Consider the following 26,582-nt stretch of genomic DNA (forward strand, 5'->3'; position numbering starts at 1 on the left):
TAGCTGAGTCACTCAGCAGCGTGCTCTCGTCGTGTCATCGCTTCCCTTCTTTGCCTTCAGTTCCGTCCCTTCCGTCATTTCTGGTTTTTTGCCCTTATTTTGAGAGACTGACTGAGGCCATCGCTTTCCGCCATCAGCCTGTTAGGCTGTGTGCAGGCAGCCAGATCTGCACCCAGCCCGTTTTGCCCACCGCCAGCTCCCACACCAGGAATGACTGCTCTCGGCATAGCTTATACACACCAGCTCTTCCAAACCATCACCACGAGTGGTCAGCCCCAGCCACCATCTCTCAATTCCTCCAGCCCCAACTCGCCAGTGCAACAGTGCAGGCAAGCGAGGTGTCTTCTTGCTGGGTTTTGGGGTGAAACCACAGGCCCTTATCCTGTAAACACGGCTGGTGTTCAGTGGTGCTTGTGGGTTGTGGCGGAAAAGGGTGAAGCTGTGCAGCCATGGGTTGGTTTGGGACTGGAAGGCAGCTGGGGCAGAGAGGGGGGAGTGAAATGCAGCTGAGGTGGTGATGGAACAGGCGTCATCCTGCTGGGGGCTGTGCCGGGGAGCTGCGCGCCTCAGGGCCTTCGCTCGGAGATGTTCGTGTGGGAACATAATGGGGAAGCATGAACTTTTGCCATTGTGACCCCTTCATCCTGCATGACTCACGGATGAGATGGGGCAGATACATCCCTCCAGGACGCTGGGATTTCCTGCCCAGTCCGATCGAATGGAGATATCACAGCCACTGGGTAGATCCTACAAGGAGAGAGGTATTAGCCTTAGTTGTGGCTTTTGTATGGCGTTCATTGCACTGAAGCCTGTGATGAAGAAAACCAAAAGTATGTTTTGCACAAGATTTTTGTTTTCATGTGGAGGTCTGTGGATCTGTGTCTAGATTGTATCGTTCTTTTCATGACGCTATTTGATGTGTAACCCGTCTTCTTGGAAATATAAGGTTAAAGCTGTTCTAATAATATAGGAAGTAAAAAAGACATAGATATAAGTATCTCTGTTTTTCTTAAATATAGATAATTTTTAGAGTGAAGAAGATTAAGTGCAAGATGCTTTGCTAAAAGTCACGTTGCAGGCGACACCAGTGAGTTACCAGATGTTCATACCTTTGAATACACCTGAACAAGCCTTTCCCCGAGACTGTCACTGACTGGCAGATATCAGGGATAATGACAGCAAATCCTGCCCAGTTACCAGAAATGGACCCCAAGACATTACCATGTTATGATAGATATACAATGTACCCCATCAGACAGAGCAGCATTTGTTATATTTGACTGATAACATGCATCCCTTCCCTTGGCAGTGTGTGTATGCAGTTCAAATCGAGTGGACAAATGGGGACTGTGTGCCACCTGACTCCTGTTGGGAGACAAATCTGTAGGGAATAGATGACAACATGGCTCTCTATTCCCTCTTTGCCCACAGATGCTGCAGGCTGGGTGGTAACCTCCTTGCCCTCCACAGACAAAGGGGAGCAAGGACTGTATTAAAAAGGCAAAAGGCAGTGCTTTCCCCTTTTGGAGGTGTTTTAGGGAATAGTGGACAACTCCACACCCTTGTCACAGGCTCCATGGTAGGGATACAACCTTACATGGAGAAATCATCTCCTCCTCCCCGCCTCCCTTTAAATTCCCACTGAAATACTGGAATTCATAGCTGTAAGACTGGCTGTATTTTTCCTTCACTGATCATTAATTTGTCAAAGTCAAAACAATACTAAATTAGAAAACAGATTCAGCACAGAGACTGCCAGTTTCCTTTAGCTTTATTTTGCTTACTTTTCATTTGTCTGCAGCCATTTCCTGGCTTTAAAAAATAGTGTTTTCTATGACTTGTGAAAAAATTAGGTCAAATAATAAAAAAATGTTAATGGCAATATAATAATTTTATGGCAAGTGATTAGAAAGATGTAAACAGAGTATTATGGCTTTAGGATGTGTATCAACAATCCAGCATGACTTTCACAGGAAAAAGACATACCCAGAATTCTCAGGCAGCAAACTACAAAGAGCAGTTAAATGGAAAATGAATCTGTTTGTGTATAGATGCCCAAGAACCAAATATAATTTTCTATTAGATCTTTTTAAAATCCCATTCGTTATGCCTGTTTGCTAGCAGAGAGGACTCTTTAAATCAATAGCAAATTGGCTAAGTGACAAATTTGATCAAAGCCTCATTATGCGTGCAGATTTCATTTTGCTGGCTAGGGAATCATGAGAGGGAAGGTTTTGTGACTTTCTGTGTTTCCTTTGTGCTTCTCACGCAGCATAAAGGGAATTGCAAATTTCTAAAATCCCCATAGTGGACATAGGGGAGCAGAGGGTGCCATCTCCTCGTGCACTGTCATCCAAGAGGACAGTGACAGCCCCTCTGACTCCAGCACTGTCCTCGTTGCGGGGCCCACAGCAGGGTGAGTGTCAGGCCCGGGGTGGAGGGCTTTAAGGGTGGGAGAATGTGTTTTTGCTATGTTGCCAGGTCATTTTCTTTGGAGCTGAGTGCCACGTGACAGCCACCCCCAGGTTTCTCCGGCCTGCACTGAAACCACAGACAGTCACAGTCCAACAACCCCAAAAAGAGAACGCAGACTTTAAGATACAGTCCCAACCCCCCAGGGAGAAGCAAGACAACACATTGATGCCACCAGCTTGCCTGTGTCAATGCAGAGCACACAACATTTTGGGCAATGTTAGCTGTAGGAAAAAGCCACCCTCCCCAGCAAGTCCACAGAGGTTTGAGGAGATGCCTCCATCTTGTTCATGATCTGTGGCCAATCAGAAAATCTGGCCCAGGGCCTAAAAACACTTTTAAACTAGTGTCTCCTTATCTCTCCTAAAGAACTAGAATACTCTTTCTTGCCTCCCAAGAATTATGCAGAAATAAATCTTCCTGGATCTGCAGAATGCTTTGCTGACACTAATTGTGTTATAAGGAAGAAAGAGATTTATTTTTAATGGAACAGGACAGTTATTTTCAAAGCGCATGTTTGAAGGTCTGTTACTGAGATGAAAAAAGTACTCAAATTTAATAAGAGGAGCAACATGACCTCTGCATACTTACCATTGCTTTAGAAAGACCAAATCCTTCTCACTTTACCTTAGCTTGTACTTATCTCCATGAGGGCTCCACACACAGGAGCCTTTGCCAGCACCGAAGCTTATGAAGATGACCCCAGTTACGCTGCCTAGAATAAACCAGATGCTGCTGCAAAACAGCTGGAAATTACTAATTTTCTCCCTTCATATGCATGCCCCCTCATCATGATACTGTCTGAAGTCTTCTGTCTCATCCTTCTGTTCCCTTCCCTCAGTCCCCAGCCTACTTTCACTTGTTGGGACAGATGCAGCAGGCTTGTTGAAGACATCTCCTCCCTTAGGACCTAGACATGAAGCTCAATAACTTTGCTCCCTTAGGGTTTTCATCACCTTTCTGCCCTGGCTTCATAAAATAGAAGGGTTTCACCTTTCATCCTTGTGTACAAGCTGGCACCTAAAAGTATGCCTGGGGTATTCCAAGGAGACGAAGGGGTGTCATTGCCCAGATCTCATTGGTTTTGCACCAAGTGGCACACATCCTCTGCTCTGTGTCACTGAGGTGTGAGTTCTTGAATCTGCTTGATTCCTGCCAGTGGTAGTGACAGAGAAAAAGAAAAATTAGAGCTGGATCATCAAGAAAAGCAAGCGTAGTGTGGGGCACATTCATTTTTAAATGGGTGAATTCTCCCAGGGCACCACCTCTCCTCCAGTTTTCAGCTCCATTGGAAATATGTAGATCAAATGTCCAACGGAGGGAAATGAATTGGCTGAGGTTGTAACTTTACACACACATTCTGTAGAGAAATACAATAGCTAGATTTCTAAGATTTCAACCTGACCACTGCAATGACGATACTCAAATGAGAAAAGAGAAAGGAAGAAAGGTGCTTCTTGCCACAGCTTTATCTAATGTGATCTCTGGTTACTGCTGATGAAAGAGAAGAAACCTGCTTTGCTTTAGAAAGAGAATCAGACCCTTTCTGTAGCACCACCAAGTGGTTGAGCATCACTGGGAAAAACCTGTCTGCAAAACCAGCCTCAGCAGTGCCTCACAGCAACATTTTCCAGCTCCTTTACAGTCTTGTAAGTGGTAAATATGATTTTTGGTCTGTAAACCTGGATGTAAATTGAGATTGTCCTCACTGAAGCTGACCAGAGTGTGGGTGAAGACAGTATCAGATATCTTGCACTCAAAGCTGTCAGGAGAAGACTGACAAAACCTTAATGCTTATCTGGTGTTTGTGTGGGTGAGCAGATGTCTTGAGCTGTGAAAACCAGGACTGGGATGTATTAGGAGTGCTACAGGAACAGAGTGAGAGACAGGTCTCTCTTCAACAGTTTTTTTCACTGGGAAATGGTATTAAGAATCAGTGGTAAGCAAGATCATGTAATGTCTTTTTTAGCAGAATTTACTTTTCTTCTGAAAAAAAAAAATTGTGTGAATTTATAAATTGGATTCGAACAGCTATGAAAGGTGTATGATCACAAATAAAGATGGAGGCTGACTCCTGGTGCCATGAAAGACTCCTGGTGTAAAATTGCCCTTTGCCAGTGATAAGTGATCAGTGAAAACTCTTTCATACGACATAAGTTGTTGCTGCTCTACCTTCAGGGCTGCTACTCAAGGAGGGTTCCTTTGCCTTGAGTCTTCTTATGATGGAGAGAGGCCTGTAACAGCTTGGTTGCTCAAGCTCACGCCCACTACAAAGAGACTTCCAGGCAAAGGGATTGCCTGGGATGTCCCTTGTAAAACCTGGTTCCCAACATGGTCGTCAGGAGCAAAGAAGCATCTGCCTTAGGAGCCCAAGCCACTGGCATTGTCCTGGTCACAGGTTATTTTTGAACCCACAAATCCGACTTGTGGAAAGACTAAAAGTACTGCTCCTGGAACCAGACCATCAGGCTACATCCATGTAAAATGGATTTAAGCAGGTTTGAATGCAGGAGCAAAACCTTTGTGTCTGTTGTGATTAGCCCTTAGAAAGGCACATGTGTAATTCTCCTCTCAGCTATCATGTCCTCCTTTAATTGCTGCATTCATCAGTTGTAGGTATCATTAAGTCTCAGCCAATGATCCCTACTCATTTTCTGGCCAAAAAGCAGGACACTGAGGCTTGTGTTCACCACTGACCTTTTGCAGTGCCACAGCAGCGTTAGCTCCTTTCTACCTCGAGGAATGGCAGGGACCAAAGGTATCTCTGCCCTTCATGGGGGCTGCCCAAGTGAAAAGAGCCCCAGTAGGAATAAAAGGCCACCTTCTTCTGTACCAGCTAATGCTTCTGTAATTAAAAAAGCAGGTGCTTAGTGGCCGTTCTGTTTGCCTGCCTGCAAACTTGCAACACAGCCAGCGATGTCTGAGGTGCCGCTGTTTGGAAAAGCAGCAGAAGGACTCAGCATTCCTAATGACAGAGATATGTTTTCAAAAATACATTTCTTAGCATGACAGGCAAAGATGAAAGGGACCTGAGGTGAAGCTTTGCACAGCTCCATTTCAAAAGCAGCAGCTGCCAGTGGTATGGTTGTTGGACTTGTCCTCCAGTATGATACTGCAGACAAATAATGGGAATATTTTTATTTGAAGAGAGGCACCAACAGACCAGGACCCATCATAAGCAGGCTTGTGAGAACTCAGTGTGGTTTTCAGAGGAGGTGATTATGCATGGCTGCCAGTGTTCGGGAGCAGTGGCTATTCAGCACTCCTGAAAAGAAGGCTAGATTGATCCTGAGGGCACATAGATAAATTGAGGCAAAACACATGGGAGAGTCTAATTTCTGAGGGATTATAATCATTAATAACTCTTTGCATTTGTGCAGGTGTGTCCATGATACACCAAATCCATGCATATATGAATATATATAAACATATATATAATATGTTTCACTATATAAAATTTATATATTATATAATATATGTAAACATAAAAATGTGTTTGGTAATATCTACATACCTGTCTGTATGTACATATGCAAGCTCACATTGCTTGAACAGCTATAGTAGGGATCCTGTCAACATTAGCCATCAATATTAAAAGCCCTTTTATGTTTATCTTGATGCTTGAGGATCTAAAAGTCAAAGTTCAGGAGGAGTTGAAATATTGTTCCCATATAACTTTAAAAATATAATCACAGCAGAGCACAGCACTATGTTCAAGCTGAAGTCAAGCTGCCTGTTATAGTACAAAGCTGGACACCCCATTGCAGCTCTGGCCATCTGCATGCACACTACACTTAAAATGGAAAAAGGCCTCTGGGGAAAATGAACCAAATTCGCCGTGTGTACAAGCAGGCATGATCCTTTGAGGTCTGTGGAATGCATTTGTTTACACCAGTAATGGATTTAGTCCAGGGACTGCTGTTCTTTATGAGATCTCCCTTTTCTTTGTTTTTATGCCAGTGTAATTCCACTTTGGTAGGAATAATACTAATTTATGTAAGTGGCAAAAAATTGTATTTTTGCTTTTCAGCGCAGATGGTGGATTACAACTTTCATAGCCTGTTTCCTTTCCTAGCCTACTGCACTTTTTCTGCAGGTGCTGTTCCTCTGATTTTTTTTACATGTACTGCAGACTTGCATAGTCTCAAACAAAAGGCAACCAGGTGTTCAGTGCCCACATCCAGTACCTGCTCCTTAGAGTGAATGCTTTTGCCCAGTGCATATCCCATTCCTGTTGCTAATGATCGCCATGTTGCCTTCACCAGAATTTCCCTCCTGCCACTGTCGCAACCACCACCATTCCAGCCAGGAAGGGCTGCCCCCACAGAAGTTCATTAATGCTGCTTGTTAATTGCTCAAAGACTGGAGACAGAGGGGTCCTGTTTCATGTGCATGAGGCATCCCTTCTCTTCCTTGTGGGTTGACTGGATAACCTTATTTTTCCTGGAGAAACAGCTTGCGGTTAAAAACATGAGTCGTGAGTAAAACTAGGTACGAAACAGTAGAGTCCGGGTTGCAGGCAGCATTGCAGAGCATCAGAGCCAAAGTAAAGGGCTTAATATTTAGCAGTCAGGAGTGTAGACCAGAATTAAGATAATCTGAACTCTCCCCATGATGCAGTTAGCAAAAGCACACACCTACCCCTGCCTCTTTTAGTGTCAGACTTTGTGTCTCTGGACTTAACTTTGCTCTGAGTGCCACCAAAAGCAATTCCTTTAAGTTTTTTAACTTTTGCATTTCTGAAGATCAGTGGAAGAATAGGTGAACAGATCTGCATTGTTGACTTTATACAGGCCACTTAAAAGAGACCGAGGCAGAAAAGGCTACCTAAGCATCACACCGAGGGTGTGGCAGGAGAGGTTAAAGTACAAGCTGTCTTTCCTAAAAGCCTGTTCTCTCACCAACTGATGTAATTTCCCCTGATAGCTCGAGCATTAGCCCTCTTCTCAGTTTAAAAATTAGTCCCTGAGGAGCCTAAATTAAAGATGCTGGTACAAAAGTGCAGGGCCTGACCTCTCGCAGCTGCACCAGGGCTAATACTGATTCATTGTGCTGCTCCGTGTTACAGTCCAAGGGCAGAACAAGGGGCAGGGGAGGGCTACAGAGGCATTTCAGGCTCCTGGTTAGCTCATTCATAGACACCTGGTATCCCGCCTCCTCCTCACGCTTCGGTGCATCCCACCTCTATTGTATAGAAAATCCACTCCTTTAGAGATCTGAGCTGCTTGGGCTGGACAAAGACCAAAATTAAATCCGCAGCTGCCCAGGAAGAGGCTTTCTCTGTCAGGGGTTATTACCGAGGTTATCTGATGAGAGAGTGGAGCGGGGAACTCCCCTCGCCTCTGTCAGTTCCAGTTACGGATTTGGATGGATGCGTTCGCACATGTTTTTCTTGCTTCACGTAAACAACACAAGTCCCTCTGTAGCTGGTATGGACTGTTGTGCCTCCACTGACCCAGTTTAGCTCCAGAGCTTTATGAGAGGTATGTGACCTGCTGCACTCACCACGTTTGGCTGGACAGCACTCCATTTGCTGCCTGCAGGAAACACTCAGTGTCACGGGGCAGTGAGGCCAAAATACCCTCGTGGCAGCTCCTTCACCCTCAATGAAGTTGCATCAAGGGTAAATTTGAATCGACAAAGGACAGCTCCTATTCTCAGTTACCCTAGACAGAACCTGGAATTGCACCATTAGTACCCAGGGAGTTATTTTGGATCTACAAGGGCACAAGCATGAGCAGAATCTTGGCACCGAGTTTAAAGGAGCAAAACAAAGAGAGGTTTATGTCAAACAGGAACAGCAGCAGGTGGCACATATAGGCTATATAGTCCCAAGTTTTGAAAGGAAAAGAAACATAAAGTTAATAGAAAAACTTTGTGGTTACTAAATATGTTTTATTCTTGAATCCCCTGTAGAACTGATCAGTCCCACAGCTGATAAAAATAGATGCAGCAGGTGTTAGTTTGAAGACTTCTGTGCTTCATGTTAAGGGTACTCATGAAAAGTTTATGGTCAGTGAAACCTGGAGGAGAAATCAGGATTACTTTGGAAAAAATTGTGCCCTGCTACATTAGAGAACATCTGGAGCCATTGACCAGGGGAATTTAAATCTACATCTCAAAAGCTTTGCATATCTGATCACCATTCCTGCTATCTCTGTCTAAATAGCCTCATGCTGGCAACCTGACCTATTTAGTTGGTGGCTGCTCCTTCTGTTCTCTGCATCTCGTTTCTTTCTGTTCTCTATGTCTCATTTCTTTCAGGGTAATGAGGATGAGTGTTGTTATCTGATTTTCTCTTGATTTCCTTCTTTAATCTGTTTCCTATGTTTCCTTTGGGCACATCAACCTAAACTGCAGCCCTTTAAGACAACCAAAGACAAGTTGCTGCCTAGGGACTGACTAGCCAGACTGCAGCATGGGGGTGTGAACATTATGCAAAGAACAAGATATGGAGCTGAGAGTGGGATTTCACAGCTGCTGTGAGGAATTGGATGACTGAATCCCATTAGGGTTGGAGTGAGGTTTGGCAACCTTGCTCTTCCTGGCCGCCTTTGAAGAAGGCTCAGCAGAAAGCTGGAGCCTAAATCTTGCATGAAGCAAGAGGCAAGTTTACTCCCACAGGAGTGAGTACTGCTCATTGCTATTGCAGTAGCTGAGCTGGATGCTGTGGAAGGATCCCCAGGCACAACTCTCGTTATCCTGTACAAGGATATAAGGGAATATTCAGAAAAATCAGGAGAATTGCAGGCATTGTCAGAAGATATTATCAAAGTGTTAAAGATCTGTCCAAATCTCTACAGGCAAATCAGCGAGAAAGGTAACTGTACTTGGCAAGATTTGTACATGTTTATACAGAAAGCTTGGTCAACAGAAGCTGGTTTCCCTATGTATTGCTAGGGCAGCAAATAGGAAATTCTGCCCCACTTTGAGAACACTGTGGCATTTGAGAAGCAAGAGGCAGTTAACCAACATGTTTAGCCCAAAGACAGGCACTGCCAGACCTGTTCTACCCAACATCTTCAGCAATAGTTCTTGACTTATTAGGGAATTGTTTTTACCTTTAAAGTACATTTACACTGTCAGTGATGAGAGAGGGCTCTGATTTCAACAAAATAAACTGCAGAATTAGGGGTCTCGGCAATACACCTTGTCCTAAGGGTGTCACAGTTTTCCTTTGCCATCTGCTGCAAAGGCAGTGCAGGAGGATGAGCAGGCAGCGGTGAAGCTCTGCACCCTGCTGTACCCAAGTGCCCTGGGAAGGTGTCCCACACAGCTGCTTACTCACAGACATTTAACATCCTTACACAATAACAGCATTGTAACAATGTGCTGTTTTCTTCTTCTTTGTAAGTATGCAGGAGTTGCTTTGTTAAGTAAAAACCCTACTTTTAAATGGTTTCATTTCGACTTTGAAAAGAGTAAGTGGAGTTGAACTGCCTTGAAATACAGCTTTTTTTTTTTTTGCCAAATGTGCCTACTGAGAGGAGCAGGAGATGGCAGGGCAAGAACAAACAGACCCCACAGATCCCTACACCAAGGGTTTTTATAAAGCAGAGCAATATTAAGATTCTCCACAAGACCAGGACTCATATTAAAGGAAACAGTTGTTTTTAAAAAGCTTACTGATAGAACCTACATTAGAAATCTGCCAAAACATCCAGCCTTTTCCTTGATAACTGCACAGGAGACTCAAAAATACAGCCAGACAGAGGTTCCATTGTCAGAAATGTGCAAATAAGATCAAAATGTACTAGAAGAATTTCAGCTACACCTAAAATGTTGCTGTTATTTTTGAAAGCAGGTTAATTGGTGGTCTTGAGCCTTTCACTGCACTTTGGATCTTTCCCCGGAGGGAATTTTCTTTAAGTGTAAGGACTCACTCTACCACATGTACTGGAAACAATGTGAAAAAAGGATTTCTTCCAGCAGTAAAAGCATTTCAGCAAGCACATTGATGAGGAATGTCTGGGATTTAAATACAGGGAAACCCGTAGCTGACAGCCTGGAACAGAGGGGGATGTAACAAGGCAACTTAAAAAAAAAAAAAGAAAAGAAAAAAAAAGAAGAGTTAATTACAAACATGTGTAAAGCATAAGGCAAGAAAAAGAAAACAGAGAAAGAATGACAAGGATCCCGTGGCAAAGTGACCGGTGGTGAGCTGTCATGCCCAAAGCCACAGGATGAGGCCCACAGCATTTATTGCTCACTGGAAGTAATTTTTCAAGTCAAGGAGCAATACTTCTCCAACAAAAATGAAAAATTCCAGTCAGCAGAGGGTAACTGAAGCCCTCTTAAAACAAAAGTATCATTGAAGAGAGACTAATAAATCACTCAGTGACTAGATTTTTTCATTTGTAGTGAAGAACTCCTCTCTCAGACCTGGTCCCTGTGTCAAGCCCGTCCCTGTGGTATTAAGAAATCACTTCAGGATGTGTTTATCTTTACTCAGTACAAACTTCAGAGGGACCTAAGCACTTTGAATTGGGAGTCAGCACTTTGGCTAGGAGTTTTGTCTTGATGCTGGGAGACTTAGCTGCTAGCCGGACCCCTCAAGCCTCTCTTTGCCTGTATAAACCCATAGTAATTCCCTGCTTCTGCTTTCTGGATGCAAACTGGGAGAGAGGGAAAGAGCTCCTCTAGGTTCCTCTGCCCAAATCTGTAGTTAATCCCACTCCCAAGCACAGGCTTTTGCTCAAATGGTTTAGGTACAAAGGAAATTTGGGCTCACACTCAAGTTACAGTATAGCTGCACCCTCCAAAACTCTCTTCCCTTTTGCAGGCAGCAGTACTGAGGTGAGCCGGATTCACCTGGGGATGGACATTTCCATGTTGTGCTCTTGATTCCTTTCTGCAGGAATCAAGTGCTGATCTCTAGACTCAGCCATCATCCCAATATAAATTTATCTCCAGATTTTGTCCAGGAAATGTCGAAATCAGGGCTGCCTCTAAATAGTTCAGGCAAAAATGCTAACACTGAACTTCACTTGCTACAGTACATCCTTTCTCAGTTCTCTTCTGCCAGTGAAAGAAAGCACACCTAGTCCTTGAATGTGGGTTGTGCTGCGAAGTCTGTAAGAACTTAGATTTATTTCATTGCTCTTCAGGAGCAGGAGAACTTTTTGTTAAGGTTACATGAAAAAAAATTGAAAGGAACAATAAACAGCACTCCAAAACCTCTTTTTAATAGATGTGCTTCTTTTTATAGTTCACATACTTTTATAAACAGGGATTTAGCTCTGTGCAACCATTTGAAACAGAAGCTCTGTTTAATTAATTTTATAGGTAAAGTAGTAAATCATACCAGTTCTAATGAATGTGAAGTATTAAACCTGAGGAAACTGCAGAGCTTTGTGAAGGCAAGTGAAAGCAAATCAGGATCTGAACAAAGGACAAAGTAGTAAGGCTCTTGGATAGATTCAGCCTTTACTCCAACTGTTTGAGGTTTGGGGCAGACCTGGCTCATGAGCCACAATAAGCGGAGAGTCAGCACGTGTGCTGCAAGGGGCAGGTCCCTAAGATGTCATGTGAGACATGTAATTCTCTGCCAAAAGTACTTGCAGATGATCCACAACAACAGCAAGATTACATGTGAGTAGTGATCCCCTGAACCAGATGAGAATGCAACCCCTCACCCTACCCTTGGCGGTTCCTGTGGACCTTGGTGAAAATACACTAACTCTATGCAGTCCAAACATGTGATTTCTGTCTTGCATTTATGGAGCTACCAGCACTTCTGGTCACAATGCTTAAAGTCCTTGATCTTACTCCTTGACCTGAACCAAAAACTATTTTTAAGGGTTATATGCAACAAATAACACCACTATCTATTGCCAGCTTCATTATGAGTATTCCTTACCCATACTAAAAGAATGGAGAGAAGAAATAGAAGATTCTTTGCCTTGGGAAGGTTTATAAGCTAAGAAAGCTCCCCAAACACTGGAAAATATATCATGGGGCTGAAGGCTGGAAAGCAGCAGGTATCTATTCTAATTGGTACTTCTTCACCTACCCCTCTCCCTGTCCCACACACACTACTCCAATGACCATAGAAATCAACAGAGGAGGATCTATCTATGTCCGTACGCCTTGGACCATATCACATGAAAGATGTGATCCTACAAGAGACAGGAGAGGATGCAGAAACACCTGAAAGTTAAGATTATAAAAATGTCATGGGTGCTGTGGTTGCCACCAGCCACGTGGGCTGGTGGCTGTCTCTGCTGTGTGCCTCACTGCTTTGGCACACCTCATCTCTGTCCTTCTCTGTTCTTAGGTTGATCAGCTCCTTTGGGCAGGGGGTCTGGTGTCCATACAGTGGATGGAAGGAGCAGGGACACAAAGGAGAACTGTAGCCTGCACCCTCACTTCCTACAGCTCCACAGCTAAGTTTTTCCCCATGTTGTTACCGGATAACCCAAATGTGCTTGTGTGATAATACACTCTGAAAGGTCTACAATGTCTCCCAGCCTGACTTAATCAAAGAGGTTCTTCTGAACCCAAAGGAGGCCATGAGAAGTAACCCTGCTGTCTCTACAGCTGCTGTGGCTTTAAAACCACAGTGACTTAGGGAGGAGGTACAGGGCTTTTTCCAGTAGTGTCCCCAAACTGCAGTCACTGGGAGGCTGTGACATTCTTTTGGGATGCTGTAATGCAGTTTGATCACTGAATGCATTCAACTACAGAGGTATTTTGCATGACTCTAAGAGGTTATTATCACCTCAGTTAATTATATGTAAGGATTCAGACTCTGGCAAACCTTAATTATCCTTCTATCAATCTCAAGGTCACAAAAGCTTAGTAGGGCTATTTTTAGCAATACAAATATCTTCTTTCTGAATGGAAAAGCTGCTCTTTTTGTTGCATATCTTATTTTTAAATGCTAAACACATCAGCCAGAACCGAGAGGTTTTTTCCCCCTTTTAGAAACCACCCTAAGAATGTGGAATCCTCAATGGATGTGCTAAGACCAATACCATCTTCAGATGTGAATGTATGATGTTAAAAATCTGGTATGGGGATGAGGCAAAAATTATCAGAATGGGGTGCTTGAAGCCCACATTTAATCCTAAAAAATATGCCCTTGGGAGAGTGGTTTGGTGCCCAGAGCATTCCAGCTGACAGGTGCCTACATAAATTTTCTCATCCAGCACCTGTTCAAACCTCTGGACACTGGTGTTATACGCATGATACAGGAATAACAACAGCTTCATTCACTCAGGGCACATATTCAGATCAATGCCCCTTTTGTTTCCAGCTCTGAGGGCTGTGATGGCATCTCTGAAGGCATCAGCTGAACATGTACCAGGTAGCTGCTCTGCCTGAAACTTCAAGCAGCTGGAAACAACAGCATGGAGAGGGCTGTCCCTCAGTGAAAAGCCTAATGGTGAGCACTGGGCTATCTACCTTGTTAATCTTTTGAACAGAAATAGCTAATAAACACACCCTGAGGCTCAGCCTGCTTCCCCAACACCACAAACCATATTTTTTTAATCCATAAACCATATGAGCCAATACTACCTCCTCTGATAATGTTCTTATGCTGCTGTGTCCAGACCCTGAGAAAGGATCTTGAAAAAGGAAAGCCTCGCTCAGGATGGGAAGATTTGTTAGCTATTAGGTATTCTGGTAAGCAACTCTGATGCACTCAGGGGAAAGGAGAGGATTTTTTGAACTTGAGGTGTTGGAAATTATTGGGTATATTACACATTATCTATGTGACTTTGGGTGAAGTGCTTTGGCCTTGATATTGTAGGGAAAGAAAAGGGGCGTGTAGCTACTGACTTGAGTGGGATCTGGATCAGGTCCCTTGTCACTCTGTATAAGTTTCCCATCTGGGTGGAAATTTTCTTTTGACCATACTGTTTCAATTTACAGACTTCGCACACTCAGCAGAGGCTGTCCAAGAAAAGCTTCCCAGGCTGAGCAGACTAGAGGTAGTCTGCTGCCCTTCCCAGGTCTCCGGTTCACAGGCATGCCACCTTGCAGCTTGGATCTCACTCCCTTGGAAGAGCATTTTGAGTTTCCAGGGCAGGGAACTACTTGTCAGTAAGGATTTTTGGCCTGAGTGACACCGAAGTGTGAACTATTCAAACACACTCTGGGAACTGCAAAGTTTTGGTTTTACCTGCCACTGACAAGGATGTCAATTCCTATGTTTAGATCGTGTCACCTGCAGTGCTCTCTCTAAACAAGTAGCTCTTCAGTAGCTCTCATCTTAAGGTTTGGTTTTGTTTGTGACTTAAATTTTTACTTGTAAATCAATTAAAATCTAAGCATAATATTCTGTATCCCCCTGCTATGTATATACAGTTGAGAAGTTTGGTGAAAAGGGAGTTACAAGGGAAAAAGAAAAAATTATCAGAACTTTGAAAGTCAGAGCAATAAAAAAATTCAAAAGTTTTAAGGTAACCCTGATTCTTTCTCCACTTGTTATGTTTTCCATCCTTACTCATAACTCTAGGATTCCATCCCAACCCCAACCTAAGCAGTATTGACAGGAAAGGATTATCCACTGGAATTTGACATATTTACATCTAGAGAGTGCCAAAGGAAAGTCTTTCCGAGTGGAACAAAGCCACCCTTATTTGAACTAGCTTCTTCCTCTAGAATTGCGAATGCACACCAGGGTGAGGCACAGGAGTTAACTGTGTAGTAACTGTTTCCTCAAAGTATTTTTTTTTCTAAACAGGATATGCAGTAAAATGAGAAATTGGTTCTTTGGCTTTTATTCCTCTTGCAGTGCAATTGGAATCACTTTAAGATTTGTCTTTTGAGAAAAGATTTGTCCCCTTGATGCTAAGCACAGCATCTAGTAGCATCATCTTGGAATAGATTTTGAGATGTACTATTTGCAAATCCATGGCAGCCAAGGGACCACCTGCTCCATTAGCAAAAAAAAGCATCTCTTTGTCTGAGGTCTAGCAAGCTACAACTGTGATGCTGTATTACCTCTGAATAGTTCTGGGGTTTAGTATTTGCATTATAAATGCAGGAATTACCGAGCTCTGCTCACATAAAGAGATTTCCAAGTTCTTTCACTTTCCGAGTGCATGAACAAGCATTGACTCTGGACAAATTACATTATATTGGGAACTTGCAATGGATAGTATACTAGAGACTCTGGAGAGGTTTTGCTATGTGAGCAAGCAGAAAATAAATTTCTTGCTTTGGTGTCCAAGGCAGAATTGCCCTTTGAGCATCCCTGGTCAGTGTTAGACTAAGTAGGTTCTTGCCAAGAGAATCACTTTTTTTGGTGTTTGACCTCATGCCAGGATTTACAAATAGCTGTTCAAAAAGTACTGAGTGTAAATATTCTGAACCAGCATCTCTGACATTGGTGAATATCTGTTCTTGGCTGGCGGAGGATGACAGTGACTAAAGTGCATGCAGGAAGGCCAGGGTGGCAGTAATGTACGAGTACTCAGAGGAGCAACAGGGGTTAGCATCTCACAGTGCTAAGTATCACATTGAGCTGATATTAAAACCCAAAAGAGCCACAGCTTCCCCCTCCATAAACACGTATAAACCAAGCAGGTGATGACACGACAAATGGGCCAGGGCCGTTATTAGCCAAATGGCAGAAGTGGGCAGGTTAAGTGGCAGTTGCTTGTAGAATCAGCCCCGCAGCCGATGAAGGATTTTTCGGGGCAGTGGTAGCGCAGGAGAGCATTAAACAGGGCACACGGGCCGGTGTCACGGCGGGACCTGGGATGGGGAGGCGGGGGCACCTGGCGCCTGGCCTTTGCCAGCTGGGTGCGCCAGGCCGGGCATGTTCTCGGCCCCTGCCCCGGGAGGGAATTCCAGCGGCCCGGACAGACGGACAGACGGACGGACGGACAGACGGACGGACGGGCGCAGAGCCCGGGCCGCGCCGCCGCGCCGCCGCCACCGGGGGGCGCCCGCCGCCACCGCCCCGCGCCGCGCCCTCAGCCTCGGGAGCGGAGAGGGCTCGATCTCCCCTTCCATCCTCCTCCCCCTTGTCCGTGTCTGCACAGGCCCGTTTGTTCAGCCTCTTCTCCTGGAACATCTCACCTCCCATCATCGCCATTGCTGTCTTCGAGAGTGGCTCCAGCCCAGCCACTCCTTTCCTGCATTTCTCTAAACTGGACAGAGAGCACCCTTGGCAGTGCCCAGATAAGTGGAAGGTCCGCGCTGGGTGTTTTTTGGCTGCTTCGGTGTTTGTACCTCTCAGACAGACTTTTTTCCCGTCTTTTCATTTCACTTCTCTGCAGCTGTTTACAGTACCAGCTGAGCTATGTCAAAAAAGGCCGTAAAAACACTAAATCACTAACCCATGCTTTAATGAAACTTCCAACACACACATTGAGACCACCAGATGCCCTTCTCGGTAATTTAGCTCGAGACAGTGGTTGAATTCCCACGGGGAGAAGTCTCTGCAGCAACCCAAGATTTATCTCCATCACATTTACCAGCGCAGCTATTTGGGCAAGTCCTTTCAAGAGTGATCAAGTCCCCAGTGCCTCAGTGTAATGGCTTCTCCATTTATGAGAGCTGAAAATGAAGGCAAGTGTTAATGAACAGACCCGATCAGTACCTCATCAATCAGGTAGACAATTTATGTTGAAATTTGTTACTGTAACAGCATGTTACTGATGAACTACCAGTAGTGGAACACTGGCAACGCAGTCTGTCTAAGACCTTCTCTGTTGCTTTATTACAAAGTTGAAGGAAATTAGGAAATGTTTGTATTGGATGAAAATGTCAAACCAGACATAAAAGCTGAGCCACAGGCCTGCCAAGGGATCCTTGTCTCTTGTGCCTGCCTCCAGACATGCTATTATTTACAGAGAATTACTATTCTCATTTAGTGAAATAAATAATTTCAATAGCTTGCTATAAAAATTCAGTTACTAGAAGTGTAATTAGTAATTCTTTGTTTAATCTTTGAGATCAAATACAGCCCAGCTGCACTGCTGGCTTTATAGCCTAAGTTCCAGCATCACGCAGCTACTATGAAGTCACTGCATGCTGTCAGCCAACTTGCTGCCAATAGGTTATATCAAGCATCTTTAGATAGAAGGGCTTGGGTGCTCACCTGCTTTGGCAAGCACACGTAGTTTAATTAAAGAGTTTTTACCTATTTCTGTGACTTTAGCCTCAAGAATTGCCAGGATATGATGATGCCTATACTCCTGAAGTTACCCTTTCCCAAACTCTTGAAAGGCACCTATCCATCATGAGAATGATATCAGTTGATGGTCCAGCATTCCAGGTTAAGCAAAAGGAGCAGCCACCGTGGAAATATTACACAGGTTCTTTCTGCACATTTTTTCTGCTCTACAAGCTTTGGGCATTGAGGCAGTCTTACTGAGGCCTTGCTGGCAGTGTCTGCTACAGAACTCACTCATGGCACAGATCAAGTATGTCACACCTCACGATCACCATCTCGGGCTTCTGAGCCCACTGTTCAACAGCAACACCTTGATGTGACTCAAACCCTGCTTCCAAGACTTGGCTTGTAACCACAGCAGGCAAGAGTGCCTCCACATTCCCCCATGGAAGCTGAGAACAAGTACAGGGCTGCAGCACATCTGGCGCTTCTCCAAGCCCTTCCCTGTACCCCACTGGAAGCACCCTGGGAAACACAACAATAAGCAAGCAGCAATCAAAAAAAAAAGGTGCAAAGAATATTCCAAATGTTTATTATGTATTAAAAATACTGCAAATAAGCCATACAGTTCATTTCACAGTAACCTAAACAACATTGTTCAAGAACTTGAGAAGTCAACAAAGAACAGTGCAGTTCCAACAGTGACAACAGTTGCCTTAATGCCATGGCTCCCTCTTTGTCAGCAATTTTCTTGTTTACAGTGGGAACAACACTGGATATGGTTCAGTGTCTTATTTACCTAGGAGAACTCCTTTTCACCTGTGCTGTTCCCATTTCTGGGAGATGATATTTCTAGGAATTTTTCATCTAACACAGTCAAGGATCTGTCTGGTCCAGGCTGAGGTGGGGATGACGCACATGGCCTATTTCCAAGGTATCCATGTGCAGACTTCTTTACCAATTATTTGGATAAAGTTCAAAAGTAAACTTGAAAAGGAGGGATATTAGAAATCCTTTCCAAAAAGACAGAAAACCAAAGAAACTCCACGAGAAAGTGGTTTTTAAAAGACCATCTACAGAATCATGACACTTTTTCCCCACTCTCCTAGAGCGGGTCTCCTAGAAGGATCCTTTGCTACCAATGCCCCAGCCAGACACCTGGTGACAAAAATAGGACAAGAATCAGGCACCAAGTCCTGAATACATAACAAAAGTTCAGGTCACTGTCAGCTGTGTGAAAACTTGGAAATGTATATGCCATAGAAGCAATTCTGCTGATTTCATGGTGATTTTCCCTCTTGTGTGTTTTGGAGCGTATTATTGCTGTTGTTAGCATGCTTGTTATATATGGAACACAACAAAGGTGCAATTTTGGTCTTTCTCTCTCCTCAAATTTGTGATCATTTTTACAGAAAAATCCAAAGACCAAATTAGATCTTTCCAAGAAAGACACAGCCTAATCGCATAAACAATCTAAAACTATGACAAAAATATTACTTTACCCTCTTGAAATTAATCCCATCCTTCAGATGTCCCTTTTAAACACCGATCTTCTACACCAGCAGCTGAAGATGCTGGCAAAGAAGCCAGTGATCACAAAGAATGAATCCCTCCAGTCGCGTGGTGGAACACCTCTTAGGCCTTAGCCCCATGCAGTGCCACTTACCTCAGACCTTGCTAGTTCCTTGGTACAGATTAAGATCTCACAGAAACACACTACAGCTCAGCTGACCCTTACTAAACCGACCACACATCTGAGTCCCAAACTGCAGAAACAGATGAGGTGCTCCACACCTGCTCCACTCTTAAGTTCACCACAGTGAAGAGCTTAAGATAGAGTGTAGTTTCACTCATTTGTTTCTTAAACCAAAACACACCGGTAAAATCCTCAGTGAGCGCGGCAGTATGCTTTGGGTACCAGAACAGCTGTAGCCCTTCCGTGTGGGGTATCTAGTGTCAGTGTGAAACACCTTCATGCCATTAAATATGTGCCCATGCTAACGAGGCGGTAGTGCCTTAGTTACACCACTACACTTACAGTGGTACAACTTCATAGAGAAGATGAGCCCTTAAGAAACTCAACCCCCAACTAAGCTCATGTTTTCTTAAAACAAAATTTAGGGGAAAGAAAAAACCAAACAACAAAAACTCCAAAAACACTACACAGAAAAGAAATAAAGGAAATAAGCAGAACTGTCTCTATTCTCTTTGGAGGTATCAAATTGCTTTTAAAAAGAGTAAAAAACAGGGCATACAAAAGCTATTCTCCTTAACCCATTATTTGCCCAAGGAGTACCACTGCCTAAACTTTTTCATGTATTTTTTCTACTTTCACAAACAACCTTTCCAGATCATTCCTCAGGTCATCTATTGAGCTCTTCACAGACTCCAAGCTGTTCTCATTATTTTCAATTTTCACTGAGTAGGCCACTAAACTATCCACTGCAGTTCTTATCATTTTCAAATCGGAATCAACCTGGCTAACAGAAGATCTCAGTTCATCTACAGAGCCTTCCATAGATGAAAATTTTTCAAGGTAGCCTTGAGAATGTGCTTGACCTGCCTGAAGATTTCCTTGATCCAACAAAGTACTAATTTGCTTCTGGACATCCTGGAGAGCACCAGACGATGGCAAGTCACTGATGCTTCTCCTTAAGTTTTCCATGTCGTTGTACAGCGAAGTCTGTGCTTCACCAAGATTTTTCAGAACATCTGTGACTGAAGTTATGTCTGTATCTGAGAGTCCCTGAAGAGCAGTAATGCTTTGTTCTAGGGTATTGAGCTTCTTCTCATACGCCGCCTCTTTAGAAAGGAAAGATTCCAACTTTTCACTGTTTTGAGCAGCAGCAGATATTAGAGACTCTAGGCTGTCTTCTATGTGCCTAAATCGAGACTCCAATCCTTCACTGTTCTTCCCAAAAGTTTCTAATGCTTTTCTGAAGAGTTCATTCTCTTCCCATTTGTTGAGGTTGGCTTTAAGTTGCAGTAAATCTTCATCAAGTCTTTTAATGTCACTAGGGAGCTGCATAATAGAATCCTCAGCTCTCAGAACTTTCTCTTGTAAAGCTTTTAATGAAAGGTGTTCAGTGTCCGCAGCCTCTTTGAACTTCTCATGTTCTTGTTTGAGGTTGACTAACTCTTTCACTTCAGTGTACACATCAGACTCCATGGAGTCTATTGTACTCTTCAAGGTCTCTATGTCCTTTTCTTTCTTTTCCATGGATGCTTGCATCTCATCAAAAGCATCTTTTAGCACCTTAATTTCATGTTTATATACATCGGCCTGTTCTAGTGAACCAACTTTTGCTTTCATATTGTTGATTTCATCTTGGCTCCTTTGCTGGACTTCAGTGAATACAGCAATGTTATCATTTATAGACTTGGTTAGCTCTGTTAGTCTCTCTTCCACTGTGTTTTCCAGAGATGTGAAGTCTCGTTCCCTTGCATCCTTCACCATGTGAATGCCGTCAGACAAGTCTTTCAAAATTTCATTTTGCAGCTTCTGAAGCACTTCACTGATCCGGTTTATTTCACTCTCCCCTTGTTTAACAGCCTTCTCGCTAACCTCCTGCTTCTGCTGAACAATTTTCATCATGGATTCAAATTCTCCAAATGTGGTTTGAAGAGAACGTACCTAGGCCAGAAATACACATGGTTAATACCAGTAATTTCACCCTTTTTGTCCAAGATCCTTATAGCCCTTGTCACCAAACGAAATTATTACCTTGCAATCCTTCATGCCCCATACCTGAAGTGACCCTGTGGCACACAGTTATGGGAGGCACAAAAATCCCAGCATCTAGAGCCTTACAGCTCTATGGTACATACACCTTCTGTTAAAAGAGTCCTTGGCCTCACTGACTTGCCACTGATGATCCAGGAAAGCTGTGGCAGTGAAAAAGGAACCCAGGTCTCCAGAGTCTGCATGCAGACCCCTGAACCACCCCTCCTCTATATGATTCCTGGTTCTAAAGACCACAAGTCCATAAGGGAGAAAAGGGAGGGGGCAAAAAGAAACCAACCAAAAGAACATCTACCATCAGCTTCTGAATACAGAAAAGCTGGGATTAGATTTTATCAGGAAGAATACCAAAGACCAATTCCTGACCATGAAAAAGAAGTTTAGTGGTAGACAAGAAAGAGGGACAGAAAAAACTCAGGGGACAAGAGAGCTGGGATGGGCTGAAGAATGGGAGTAGTAATCATGACATTTTGCTGCTCCTAGACACCAATGGAAACACGAGATTTTTTTTTTGTTAACTATTTTTTAAGACTAGAAAGAATTAGAAAGTGTTTAATGTTCTAAATAGTTAGCAGCTTGTTTTTCCCACTCCTGCATACACCCACACGCTCACAGTGAGCAGGGTGCATGCATGTACACAGAGAGAACAAAAGCACAGCAGCTGCCAAGGGCCTGCCTTGCATCTAGCTCAGGTTAACAGAAAGTTCCTACTACTGCATCAGGTACGCTATGAAACTTCCCAATTAGAAAAACTCCCTTTACAACTGGTTTTAGTAGCAGCCAGAGGGAAAAGGTCAAGGGGTGAGGGGCTACCATGTTCATCTGCTCTCACATTTAAAGGTAAGATCCAGGCCAGGGAAGCACACATTACTTAATTTTGAAGCCAAGCAGAGTATCTGTCTTAAGACTGTGGAGAAATCTTTTTGTGCATGTGTGGGTTATACTTTCTTAAACTTTGTAAAGCAACGTAAGAACTCCCACTGACTGCAAGAGGAATCCATCACACAGAAAATACCTCAAGGCTTTGGCAGGATGGCAAGTGCTGAGTAATGCATGTTGCCTTGCCTCACACTACTCCCTGTATCAGAGGGGTATATTAATCAGCCATGCCACATGGGCTGCCATGTTTACTGATTAGATACACACCTGGAGGGGTGGTTTTATTTTATAAATAGAATGAAGCATATTTTATATGGTTTTAGAAAGAAATAAACAGAGCTGCTTTTTTTTCAACTGAAGCAGGCTCCAGCAGTTTCCTGACTGACTCTGAACCTAAAACTTATTTTCAAAAGACCTAACAGACGTTCTAATTAGAAATTAAGTTATTTCTATATATTTTTGCAAATCCCTGGCCAAATCCTCCTTAGTTTTCATGAAAGTCTACACTGTGTAAGGATCGTAGAGTTTGGCCATGAGACTTGCCCTTGCTCCAACAGATCCCTGCAGTCTGAAGAATACTTATAGAGACGACTTCTTTTCCCTCTCTTCAGCAAAAAGGTTTCTAATGACTTTACATTCCCTATACCTGTATTCTCTAGTGCTCCCATAGGAAATTAGAAATGAGCTAAGGGGAAGGGGTGGAGAAGGTAATACTGCCAAACACATTGCAGCTGGGCACCAGTCATTAGACTGACTTACCAAACTCATTTTCATTACATCTTAGCTGTCATTCATTCTGATTATTTCCACAGAGAGCAGAAAGCTTTTTCTGTACCACTATAAATGGAGGTCAGGAATCTAACAGGATAACACAGGAAAGTTCTCCTCCCCTTCCTATTACAGTGACACATTTCAACCAAATCACCAAATTCATATTTGCAAGTAACTATCTTCTTAGTCTAAGAAATCAGAAACAGCCAGAACTCTCCAGAGGGCTGGGTCTCTGCGACTATATGACTGACAGATGGATCCTCCCCCTCACACAGTGGAAGTACTTTATACCTGCTCCTCCACTGCATTCAGGCAATGCTCATGGTGTAAGTTGAAGCTATTCCCCATGTGTGCCAGCCACGTGAAGACAGAGAGCTCTGATATAATAAAAAGGACTGAGGTCTTCAAATTATACCAGCTTCTAATCTGATTTGTCCTAACCAAGAGCCACCAGGGCTCAAAGCAATACCTTTGCACAAGAGGGGGAAAAACTCACAGCTTCAAAGCAGTTGGTTTGTGTGTGGACCTACATGGGACTTTGCCTTTTTGGCATACGTGGCTGGTAAGATTTGAAGCCGTAGCCCTTGGAAGATTTAACATCACAAATAGTACATAAAAATGTATCTTCAGCCAATGACTACTGTTTTCTCTAACTGGTCATACTATCTTGCGTTTAAACACCAAATGACCTTGGCCTGAGAATGGTGCTATGTTAAAGACTGAACTTTCACATCATTTCCCTTCTCCTCGATGTGTAAAGCAGATGAGTTTATATAATGCTTACTCTTGACAGGAGCTCTCTGCAGTCAAAGACGAAGGGCAAAGTCACACAACAGGAGCCTGCGCTGATGGCGCTCTGCAAGAACAACGCAGGATCCTACACCTTTGTAAAGCAATGAAATACAGCCTGCTCTCTTCTCCCTCAAGTACATTCCTGTGTCACCAAACCGCAGCAGCCGACGCTTTCAAGGGTTACATCGAAACCCTGTGATCTCTTTCCTCCACCTTTAATTCTTGCAGCCACCAGCTATACACAGGCAAGTAAGTTTCAGTTGTCTTTGAAACCAACTATTTATAAACTTCTGTTATATACTCCTCTCCTAGAATATGTAACGCATGATTTTCTGCAATGACATGGAGATGGGAGGCAGCAAATTGTACCCATTCCTTTGACTGGAAGGGTTTATACATTTCATGTACATCTGAGTTCTATACTTGTGGATTGTAGTTTTACATCTTGCCATTGCAATTTCTTCCTTCTTACAGTCTATAAAAATGGCTTAAAAATCAGTAAAAACTAACAACCTTTGCTAGTTCAAATCAGTCTCCTGTCATCAGTGAGGAAAACCCCCAGGATTTAAAATTAGCTTCAGAAACAGCCCTACAGCCCTGAAGTTTAAAACTCTTGTCCCCTGCTGATGTGAATTTTCCTTTTCCTTCTTGCTCTATGGGACAGGAAACGCCAAGACTGACGATATAATCTCCACATGTGCAGGCCACTGTGTTTCTGGAAGCAACACTGAACAGCCAGAAGATCTTTGCCAGTGCCTGTCCCCTCATTGCCAGCCCAGGCCCAAGCTCGCGGGGAATACAGAGAATCTGAATGGTCTGCCATGCAGAAAGCAGTCAAGTTGAGACAGGAACTTCCTATTTCTTGATCTGACTCAGTCATAACTTTACATACTGTCTTCCAACCAATTTACCTACTCCCAGGAAATTAGCTTAATTGTATGTTGATGATATGCAATCACAGAGGCCATTTTTAAAGGTTTAGGCACCCCAGGACGTATCCAAGTGGACAGTGCTATTTGTGAAACTATAGCTGGGAGGCTAATAAGGGCCTAACTGAAAAAAATTAGAGAAACAAGCATTTATTTCACTTCACTTGAGCCACAGACGTATGCCAACAACTTCACAGCTTTTCCATGGTCCTGGACTGCCTTGGACACTGCGAGTCTCACTCCCTTGGCCAGAGACTGCAGCAGGAACGTGGGAGGCAGGGTACAGCAGCAGTGTTGCTGGCACAGGCTCTGTTGTTCGGTGAAGCTGACATGGGTTTTGTTTTCTAGAGTGTGGGGACGCTGAGGCAGGATCCTGCCCCATTTTGACAGCGCTGCCACCCCGTGTCCCTTGGCGTGCACACCTGCCCACTCAACAGGGAGCGACGAGCAGCTCGTCCGCCCCGCTAGGTTAAGTGATTTGCGGGCCTCGAAGGTACGGAATTACGGGCAGCAGGCTCCTTCGGAACGGCAGGTCTGCATCGCTGCCAACACGTAATGCAGCGTGCGGGCTGCATTCCATAAAATGGCTTCAGGCACAGGCCCTGGAAAAGCGAGCTGGGGGCTGCGGCCACCGCCGCGGGGTCTCGTCCCGCCCCGTCCCGCCCAGCTCTACGCTGCCTGGCAGGGATTTCTCGCTGCTCTGGGGCCACGTTTGCAGGCATGGGGAATACCGCGGCCCTGACTCCATCTGCCCCTCTAATGCCATGAAAGCATCTTTGAGGGAGCACGGAAGAGGAGGGGAAGGCAACGGGACACGTTCGCTTTCCCGCAAGCCAGGCGGGACAGCTGCACAGCTCCTTATTTAAGGGGCGAACGTCCGTGTCCGCGCCCCTGCTCGGGCGGCTGCTGCCCCCCGCCCCGCCGAGCACCACCGAGCGCCCCGACGGTCCCCAGCCCGCCCTCCCGCCCGCGCTACCTTCTGCACCACGGTGTCCAGGGTGGCGGCCAGCTCCTGTCGCTGCCGGCCGGAGGCCTCCACCTCCCGGGCGCTCCGCCCGACCTCCTCCTGCAGTTGCAGCACGTACCAGCCGGCGGGCAGCGCGGCGACCAGGACCGCCGCGGCGCTCAGCAGCAGCGCCCAGCCGCGGCGGGGGCCGGCGCCGGAGCGGCTCCCCCCACCGGCCCTGCCGCCCCGGCCGTGCCCCGCCGCCGCCGGCTTCTTCGCCGGCGGCTCCTCGGCGCCGCCGGGCTGCGCGCTCTTCTCGTTGGTGGCGACGGGCGGGCTACCACCCTTAGCGCCCCGGTGCTTGGCGGCCGACATGGCGGGACGCCGCCACCGTCGTACGCAGAGCGGGAGCAGCGGGAGTGGGCGAGGGAGAGGAGGGAGGATGGAGAGAAGGCGGAGGCGCCGGCCCGGGCCGCGCAACGCTCCCCGCCCCGCCCCGGCCCCGGCCCCCGCCCCGGGGAGCCGCCACGCACACGGGGATGGGCTCCGTCCCTGCCGGGGGGCAGACGTGGCGCACGGGGCCCGGCCCCGTCCCCAGGGGAGCAGTGGGAACGCGAAGCGGCCGGCGAGGCGGCGGGGAAGGCCCGGCCCAGCCCTGCGATGACAGACCCTATCCCAAGCCGGCGCGGGGGTCTCGGAGCGGGAGCGCCTTCCCCCCTCGCAGCCTTCGGCGCTGGGCGTCCCCCAACCCAGCCCGGTCCCTCTGCCAGTTTTTAGCCCCGCGCGTAGTTTTGGTGGCAGAACGCGGCGGGATTCTGTCTCACGCAACTTCTGCTTTGCTTGGTTGTGATTTTGGCTGGAATGACTGCAGCAAGCTCCGGAGTGACTGGGAGAAAAGCGTGGAGAAAAAGTTTTCTCCATCCGTAACCCCTCTCTTCACCCCGTTTGTAGTGCGTGTAAAGCATTGACTTGGCATCG

The 26,582-nt window shown here is 45.1% G+C and overlaps 1 protein-coding gene and 1 long non-coding RNA gene across 4 annotated transcripts; one reads left to right on the plus strand and one right to left on the minus strand.

Annotated features, from left to right (window-relative positions):
- The first annotated feature begins 484 nt into the window (after nt 1-484).
- LOC125325211 lies at nt 485-25,585 on the plus strand. 3 transcript variants are annotated; one of them, XR_007203234.1, is made up of 4 exons: nt 485-761; nt 12,749-13,858; nt 23,731-23,978; nt 24,394-25,585. It is a non-coding gene; the product is annotated as an uncharacterized LOC125325211 (long non-coding RNA). The 3 variants fall into 3 exon arrangements; XR_007203236.1 differs by lacking the exon at nt 485-761 and adding an exon at nt 2,331-2,416; XR_007203235.1 differs by lacking the exons at nt 23,731-23,978; nt 24,394-25,585 and adding an exon at nt 14,350-14,842.
- CKAP4 (cytoskeleton associated protein 4) lies at nt 18,115-26,088 on the minus strand. Its single transcript, XM_048302055.1, has 2 exons — nt 25,635-26,088; nt 18,115-21,179 (listed from the first exon to the last, which is right to left on the minus strand). The coding sequence occupies exons 1-2, from the start codon at nt 25,977-25,979 to the stop codon at nt 19,848-19,850; spliced, it is 1,677 nt and encodes a 558-aa protein (XP_048158012.1). The 5' UTR covers nt 25,980-26,088; the 3' UTR covers nt 18,115-19,847.
- Between the last annotated feature and the right edge of the window lie 494 nt (nt 26,089-26,582).

This window comes from Corvus hawaiiensis, chromosome 4 (assembly GCF_020740725.1).
Source record: "Corvus hawaiiensis isolate bCorHaw1 chromosome 4, bCorHaw1.pri.cur, whole genome shotgun sequence".
In the NCBI taxonomy this organism is placed as follows: Eukaryota; Metazoa; Chordata; class Aves; order Passeriformes; family Corvidae; genus Corvus; species Corvus hawaiiensis.

Coding starts and splice junctions, on each gene's coding strand:
- CKAP4 (XM_048302055.1), bottom strand. CDS start 25,979: ATGTCGGCCGCCAAGCACCGGGGCGCTAAGGGTGGTAGCCCGCCCGTC. Junction 21,180..25,634: donor TGGACACCGTGGTGCAGAAG/GTAGCGCGGGCG, acceptor TTTCTGGCCTAG/GTACGTTCTCTTCAAACCAC.